The sequence below is a fragment of the Girardinichthys multiradiatus genome, chromosome 4 (assembly GCF_021462225.1).
Source record: "Girardinichthys multiradiatus isolate DD_20200921_A chromosome 4, DD_fGirMul_XY1, whole genome shotgun sequence".
NCBI lineage: Eukaryota > Metazoa > Chordata > Actinopteri > Cyprinodontiformes > Goodeidae > Girardinichthys > Girardinichthys multiradiatus.
The window spans coordinates 13,584,325-13,593,141 of record NC_061797.1 but is presented as its reverse complement, the minus strand read 5'-3'; the positions used below and the strand labels follow the sequence as shown (position 1 = coordinate 13,593,141).

General features: G+C 38.2%; 1 protein-coding gene across 3 annotated transcripts in view; it reads right to left on the bottom strand.

Moving 5' to 3' along the window:
* Nucleotides 1-1,872: 1,872 nt before the first annotated feature.
* LOC124866813 (protein unc-13 homolog C-like) overlaps nt 1,873-8,817 on the bottom strand; it is a 188,194-nt gene continuing 181,249 nt past the window's right edge. For all 3 annotated transcript variants that reach the window (XM_047362769.1, XM_047362770.1, XM_047362772.1), the window contains 3 exons: nt 7,756-7,848; nt 6,643-6,802; nt 1,873-3,518 (listed from right to left, as the gene is read on the bottom strand). In XM_047362769.1, the coding sequence (XP_047218725.1) occupies nt 3,233-3,518; nt 6,643-6,802; nt 7,756-7,848 (539 nt within the window). In that variant the 3' untranslated portion in view covers nt 1,873-3,232. The remainder of the gene's footprint in view (nt 3,519-6,642; nt 6,803-7,755; nt 7,849-8,817) is intronic.

Here is an 8,817-nt window from a genome sequence, read left to right as displayed (position 1 = left end):
AGGCAGGTGTTCTGGTCAGATGAGACTAAAATTTAACTTGGCACAAACCCAACATAATCCCATCACCCCAAGAACACCATCATGCTGTGGGGATGTTTTTCAGCAACAGGGACTGGGAAACTGGTCTGAGTCGAGGGAAAAATGGATGGTGCTAAATACTGGCATATTCTTAAGTAAAACCTGTGTTAGTCCACCTGTGATTTGAGACTGGGACTGAGGTTTAAGGAATGCCTTGAGGAATGGCAAAAATCCCAGTGGCAAGATGTGGCAAGCTCAGACACTATCCAAAGTCATTTGTAGCTATAATTTCCCCAAAAAGTGTCTCTAAAAGCACCAACTTTAGGGGAGGTGAACATTTATGCATGCTGAGGCTTTCTGTTATTTTGTCCTAATTGTTGTTTGCTTCACAAAAAAATCATATTACATCTTCAAAGTTGTAGGCAGGTTCTGTAAATTAAATGGTACAAACTCTCAAACAATCCATTTTAACTCCAGGTTGTGAAGCAAAACAATTATAAAAAAATGGCAATGAATACTTTTGCGAGGTACTGTACTCTTCATACTGAGCCACAGCCAACATTGGGTGGATACTGGGGTCAGTGCCACTGGTTTGACAGATTAGGGTGGTGGTTCCCCTTTTTAAGAACAGGGACTGTAGAGTGCATTCCACTTACCAAGGAATCACACTCATCAGCCTTCCTGGCAAGGTCTATTCTGGGGTACTGGAGAATAGAGTGCAATCACGAGTTGAACCTTGGACTCAGGAAGAACAATACGGGTTCCGTCCCAGACATGGAACACTGGACCACTTCTTTACCCTTAGTAGGGTTCTCATGCAGCTCTACATGTGTTTTGTGGACTTGGACAAGATATTTGATTGTGTTCCCCGGGATACCCTTTGGGAGGAGCTCTGTGAGCATGGGATTTGGGGTCCGAGACTACGGGTCATTCGGTCTTTATACAAGCAGTGCAAGAGTCTGGTTCGCATTTCTGGCAGTAAGTCGGACCGCTGCCCGTTGTCACCTACCCTGTTCATAACTTTTATTTTATTTTAATTTCTTTGTCTTGGTGACCTCAGGATTCTGTCTCTGTTTTGCAAATGACGTGGTACTCTTGGCGTCATCGAGCTGTGATCTCTGGCTCTCACTGGAGCAGTTTGCAGCATAGTGTGAAAGCAGCAGGGATGAGGATCAGTACCTTAAATCATCTTCCTCAGTCGAAAAAAAGTGGACTACCCCTTTCGGGCGGGAAATGATCTGCTGCCTCAAGTGGAGTTCAAGTATCTCGGGGTCTTGTTCACAAGTGATGGAAGAAGGGAATGTGAGATGAACAGACGTATCGGTGCAGCTTCTGCAGTATTGTGGGAAGAGAAAGCTGAGCTGTAAGGTAAAAGCACAATTGAAATATTCTTTAAATACTACTGACCAAAGTAAAAAAAAGAAATCATATGTTCTTATTTAATTTTCTTGACACTACCCTAACGAATATGTACCTAAACGTGATTTTAAGACCTCAATACAAACCCAACCATGATTTTTGTGTATCATTACACCCCTACTATTTATTGAAGTTTGTTACTGCAACTGAACAAAATGTGAACAAGTTCAAGAGGTTTTGCAAGGCACTGGAGTGCAAATGTAGATTTTTTGGTTTCGCATTGAAGATAATTTTTTACTTCACAGATTCAGGGAACCACACTACAAGGTTGTAGCTTTATGGAGCACTGTCCCGGTTTACCAGATAATACTGATAATTGGACAACGTTTGGCTAGAAGATTAACTGTGAAGCAGTCAAGCCCTGAAATTAAAAGAAAAAAATCAGCAAGAGCTCAAAATTGTTGGAACACTGTTCAAAATGACCCAGATGTTATAACACTTTTGCACAAACTTTATGCACATAGAAGAAAAGTAGACTTTTTTTTACAATATCTCACTAAATATATTTACATGACATACAATTTGCCATCAGTGCAATACATAGGAATGTTGCATATTTACCAAATGTTAGACTCTCTCCTTTATGAAGAAAAATAATTCCAATGATAAAAGTTGGTATAACTAATGTGTAAAGTAACATGTGCAACTTTTATAGTTTTAAACAGCATTACAACAAATTAAAAAAAAATAATATCTTAGTACCACCCAATCAACAATCAAATATCAAGCCTTGAAAAAGTAATAGATGCATATATGTCTTCATACATGTAATGAATTGCTCTTGTACAAATACTTAAAGTAACTTTGGCAGTTTATCAGGAAAGTTGTCGGAAGAAAATATGAAATAATAATTTCAAAATGTCAGCAATGTTACGTAAGCTTGCCTTCCAAAGCTCATGTTCACAGTGGTTGTTTAGGAAGGCTGGAAGCAAAAAAATTGAAAAACTCAAAACAAAAGGACAAAGAAAAAGATAAAGAAAACATTTCCACTCTTTCTGCTAAGACTGTTAGCACTGGAGGCTTTCGCCAGCGTTGTCACAGTTATAAAATTACAAACATCTACGAGGGTTTACATAGCAGTCATCGCCATTTAGAAAAACACGGTCTGATTTCAGGTCGACGTAAAATACAAACAGTTTGAAGGCAAGGGGCAGGACCCTGCTTGGCGGTCACTGTGGAATTATGGGAGAGACATGATTGAGAAGAAGACATGCACAACAGTGCAGAGTGGAAGAACAGGAAACAAAAATAATAAAACTGAAGGTGCGAAATAAAGATGTTTGCAACAATCAAAACGCCACACGGTCAGAAAATTACTTACACCGGACAAAATAACTGAGCAAATTTCAAACATACTAACTTCACCATAATTCATATATTTTAATTTTGTTTGTTTTTTTCCACTGGTTTGGCACTTTATTGGAACAAATCTCTGCTCAAAAAGACTAAATGTTGTACAAAAGGTATCCATGTCTCATTACAATAACTTCTAGAATATAGTACTTAATAGTGGGCATACGGTAAGTAAACACTTGTACATACTTTAGTTTTAAAATGAACATTCCAACAGATGTTTTACGCACATGCACAAAAAACAAACAAACACAACTCTCGCTCTTGCTGCTTTGCCACTTTTGGGCCTCCTTCTCTTCTCTTTGGACGAACTTATTCTGATGCTGTTTCCAGCGTCTATCCCAGACATTGGCTGCAACCACACTTTCTTTTCTCCCAAGCTCTATCTGATCTGAAGACAACACAACTCTTAATACTGCATTTGTTTCTAATTTACTGCACACTATGACACTTCCTCCGCAGATCGGGTGTCTGTCTTGAGACGCACAAACTCTTTGGCCACTTCATCGTTGGTCCTTTGAGAGAGTATCCTCATGATGGTGAGGCCTGTTTCGTCCATGGTGATGCTCTTTACCAGCGGGTAACAGGCCAAGCAGCTGCCCTTTTCTGCCAGCTCCCGGAGTGGGATGACCGTCATGCCGATGACGCGGTCCTCGCGGGCAAAGCAGTAGTCCTTTACTGAGATGTGTAGCTCGTAAACCTCTGGACCATGTTCATTACTCAGAATACTGCAAGAAATGACAGAAATAGTCTTTCAGTTAGTTCAATCCAATCATACAAACAAATTTACTCCACTGCAGTTTTCTTTTAAAGCATTTACGATGAAGCAAAGACCAATATGCCTGAACAACTCGTCTTTGGCTGTAGGGTCTTATTAGCTCAACATCACAGTTTGTTTATTCATTTTTATCTTGCAAGTACTTAACAGAAAAATGTCTTCCTTGTACCACTAATTGCAGTCAAAGAACCGCCAGTGGTACTTGTACCACAGTTTGAAAAAACATGGCACTCATATATGAATGCAAACCAATTGCCTTTTTTGGACCCTGACATTCATCTCTGTTCTCACCTGGATATAACTTTTCAGTAAATGAGCATGCCTGGATTGCACTTTGCCTGTGAAAAGGTTCCTTAGAAAATCTATGACAATGATGAAACAATTGAGTCATGTTCTGCCAGAGAACATTTTCACTTAGACAGAACATTAGTACTAGAAAGCCAAGCTTTGTAGATTTCTCATTATTCTAACAATATGTTACCATTAAACATGCACCTGGCCAAAAAAGGCCAATAATTTGCACATCTCATCAGAAAAGAGTAATACAGTATGTATTTCAAAATGAAAAATGAAGTTGAGGTAATATATTTCAATATAGTTATTAGTTTACTTGTGTATTTCATGTTAGTAGCATAACCATATACTACTCACAAAAAGCTTGGGATATTTGGCTGAAATTTCAGGACAAATCTAAAATGCACTATACTCTTTCCAGGTAAACCTAATGTGACCTTCTATAAACCTTTGAATGCACATGTCAAACTGTTTAATGTTTCTGTATTCTTTGCACAACTTGCTGTTCTCTAACAACGAGCTTAATGGCAAAATTAACAAAAGGTAATTAAACCATGAATCGACGAATACATTTCCTGGTTCAATCAGGATTGTAATTTAAACAGTCCTCTTCCTCCATCATGAGATCAAGAGGACACCTAACAACTGTTCCTCGCAAATGGAAGGCTTCAACAGGATGTTCTCAGATGGAAATGGCAACATCTCGCACTGATGACAACTTCACTATGGACAGTGCCCTGCAGAACCAGATGATGAATGACACTCAACTCCAGGCACATTTATGGGAGGTGACAGGCCACCAAGTGTCAGTAGTGGCCTGCACTTTCTCTAGACCTGATAGGTTTTCTATGAGCTGAGTCGTTGCCTAGAGGCTTGTAACTCTGTACCCCAGAATCTCAATGACCTGAGGACAACCCTTTAAGAAGAGTGGGATGCCATGCCTCAGTGGACAACAAGTCGACTTGTGAACAGCATGAGACGTCGTTGTCAAGCTGGAATTGATCTTCATGAGCACACAACACGATATTGAAACATTGACATTTTTTATTGTGGTATACCGACCACTTTTGTTGGCTTTTGTTTCAATAAATTGTTTGAGGAGAGGAAATCACCATTGCATGCTTCTACTCAAATGCCTTACTTTTATGATATTTCATTGTAGCCTGAACAGTTTCCATAAATTTTGCAGTAGAACCAAACATCCCTAACTTTCTGAGATTATTTAACAAATAAAGATAACCACATACAGTTGAGTCCAAGGTTATTCTTTACCCTCCCTCCAGATCGCAGGTCCTTTTGATGAATAGGAGCAATGAACATCCCAGCTAGGCCTGGATGACATACCTCCTTACACTCTCTCCAAGGCAGAGACTGGCCACGCTACAGAGGAATTTTAGAGCTTTATTTTTTGGCTCAGCTCTTTTATTGCCACGAAAAACCAGAGCAACATTATAGTAGACAAGGCCCCAGTCCATTTATCCGTCTTAGACTCCATGACTTGTGAAACAAGGGACCAATATGATTAAACTCTCCCATTTGACATTACGACAGTTAGCCCTGGGAACATTCATGTAGTAGATTTAAATTTCTTAAACAACTATGTTGCAAGAAATATCCTTTTGGTATAGAGTATGACATATGTCCATTTAATATGTTTGAATTATTGTGCATCAAGCAGTCTAAACCATTTAGAGAAGTGCTGAACTAACAAAACAATTTGAATAAACTGTATGAGGCACATTATTATTCTCCAGTAGGAAAGCGGAAGACCATCTCCTTAGCAAGAAATGTTAATAAAATTAATATGATTAAGGAGAACATTAATATTTGATAATGTCTAATAAACATCAACTTCCGAATTTAATAGTCAATTGCCAACCCAATTAAATTTTTATGTTCAAAATAGACAAAAAAAAATCAAGGTTTTTCCAGACTCTAATTTCCAGTCTCATGAGTCCAAATGACCAAACCTGGTTATTCCCGGTGTCAAAAAATCAGCTGATAAGGTGGGACCTCATGCCTAGCACCGACTCAACAACACTGCTGAGGCAGTATTTTAAACCAGGTTGCTTCAGTTGACCAGGTGAAGCTTTGGAAACATTTGCACCCCATGAAAATAAGGTCACCAAACTGCATCAACTTACTGAATGGGCGGGTTATTCTTCTTTGAAGGCAGAGCCATATTTCAAAGTGACATTATTGGGTGCATTGAGATCAAATTGTGAAGGGAGCATGAAAGATCACTTTTATAAATGGATTAACCCTCCAAGTCTCCAGACCTTCAACCAATTTGTGGATTTTTGAAATATGCTTAAAAAGACCTGAAGCCTGAAACACTATAATTTCTAAATGCTTCAAGTAAAACACTAATATAAAGCCATTGCTACCTTTGATAAAGGTAAATACTGTCCATTACAATATTACAGTAAGTTTTGTTTTAGTCAGTGGCATGCAGAAAGTCCCGGCTTCATTTAAGGATGGCTTACCTCAGCTGGCTTGACTCTGCATTACAGAGTGTATGGAAGCATTAGATTCCTAAAGCAAGTACGTAAATTTGCTTGCTGTTGTTTAAAGCGACAAACATTTGGGACTTCTAAATAATTAATATTCTGTTAAAAGCTTAAACCAGATCCTCCCAGTAAGGTAATGAAGGGACAGGTTGTAACAGATTCTTGGCGCAGACTAAGAACTCATCTTTTGTTAAACTTAAAGCAGAAAAAAATGCTGCATCATATTTAGAAAAACTGCAATGCAAAAAACAAACCAAACTTTATACTCACTACTGGAATGTTTCATTGTATTTTGGAGACCAGTTGTTGTTCTTGGTCTTGGTGCTGAATTTGCGTTTCTTGTCAGCTAGGTGTGGACCAATGGCGTTGACCTCTACAAATGGCCGGAACATAGCGTTGGTCTGCCACATGAGGTTGTTCACTCCAACCACTGAAACAAAGAAGAAATAATTATAGATACTCCAATAAAATGACCCAACTAGTGATTTAAAAAATCTAATCTTTTTTCGGTTATTGAGTGTACCATACTAAAGTGATAACAGGTCACGCAAAGAACAGCAATGTTTGAAGTGGAAGCCTCTACTGAGGAAAGAAGACTGAAATTTAGCTATTTTCAGAATCATTGAGGTAATTTCAAAATTAAGACAGAAGAACTACAGAGATGCAAGCAGCAGCTTAAAAAGAAAAGGTGTTTTCTAAGACATGTCAGGACATTGTTACAGTTTATTCAGGTGGCAAGAGAGAGGAAGACTTTTAAGCAAAAAACTGGACAGCTCAAGGGTATATAGTAGCAAACTTGCTCTGTTCTGTTCAGAACAATGCAAATACCACACCACTGAACTAATTATGCATGCACAATTAATCACATCAAAATCGACACACATATTTCAAACACTTCAGAATTTTACCACAAAATTCTGATCGTTGCATCTCTAGGAATAGTGATTTTATCACTTATACAGTAACAATGAAACATATGTACAAAGGTAAATTGAGATTTTGTTCAATCCTAATGCTGCCTGATTTTATGCTGCCAGATCTAATTCTTCAATTGATGATACACTGGTATGGCTGGAGGAAAGGTAATGTGAAAATTGCAGATATCTACATCTACATCTACAACACACATTGTTATAGATTAGATTGAGCTTAATACATTAGGAAGAAAAGAAGCTACAAGCCAATCTCTGAAACAATTACAGTTTTCAGTTTAATTACTTTAGGTATGCCATCACGAGTGTTTCACCTTCTTTTTCTTTCTGAAGGACCAGTTTCCAAAAAAGATACCCCTGTAACTCAGTAAACCACAGGTGCCTCTGAATCTGCAGAGGAGAACACTTCAGATTTGAAAAGACCAAAGGCAGAGTGTAGGAGGAAGCTCACCCTTAACGCTGATTTTGTGTTCTCCTGTGCCAGGGTGAGAGATGAGAGTCACTTGCATTGACACCTCCCCCACGGATCCATTGGATGACTGTCCTGGAGACATACCAAAACAGCAACAGGAACATTGGAGAGAGGCATGAAGAAAACTGGAGTAGAACAAGGGAGAGAGGCGGAGAAGATGCCAAGGAAAGCAGAACGAAAGAGAGGAGATGCCAGCAAACAATCCAAATCTGTGGGTGAAGCTTTTATATGAGATATCCAGAAATACCTTCTGAGATCTGTGTGTAAACACCTCTCCATGTTGAAGCAGAAAGATTATACCATGAAGGATAGACTAGATTATACATCAACTGAAACAAAATAGCAAGGACTGCCAGGTTTCCTTTGACTTTAGGCAAAACAGGAAAAACAAAAAAAGGGGACCAAACAATAATATGTTTGTTTTGAAAGCCATGGAAAAGCAGATGGAAAACAAGAGGTAAACTGAAAAAAATATAACATCAAGAAATGATCACAGTCAAGATGAAAAGGAATATAAATTATCTTGACTGTATGGTGCCTTATGATTTTATTGCAAGTTTATGCAATAGACTAATACAAAACATAATTGTAAAAAGGGGTAAAATGATTAATCTTTTTCCAAATATTTTGCAAATAATTAAAATAGTGGCATATATTTGTACTTATACCCCTTATAACATCCCTTTTATACCCCTATACAAAATGTACATCAAGCAATGACCATCTCAATTCACCCTTAGAAGTAAATGGAGTTCACCTGTTTGTAGTTTAATCCGGATGACGAAGGAATAACATTTGGGAAAGGTTAAATGCAGAGTTAAGTGGTATACCAAACATTTAACTCCTCAAAGAGTACTGTTCAATCAATGATACAGAAATGGCCAGATTATCTCCCAACTGCAAACCTACCGTAAATCCACCCAGATAAAAGGATCAGCAACCTTTACAATTCCAAAAAGGTATTTCGCCCTGACTTTTATTAAAAACCACCACAAAACCTACATTTCCCTGTGGAAAAAGTGGTAACTTGTCAAGTTTTAA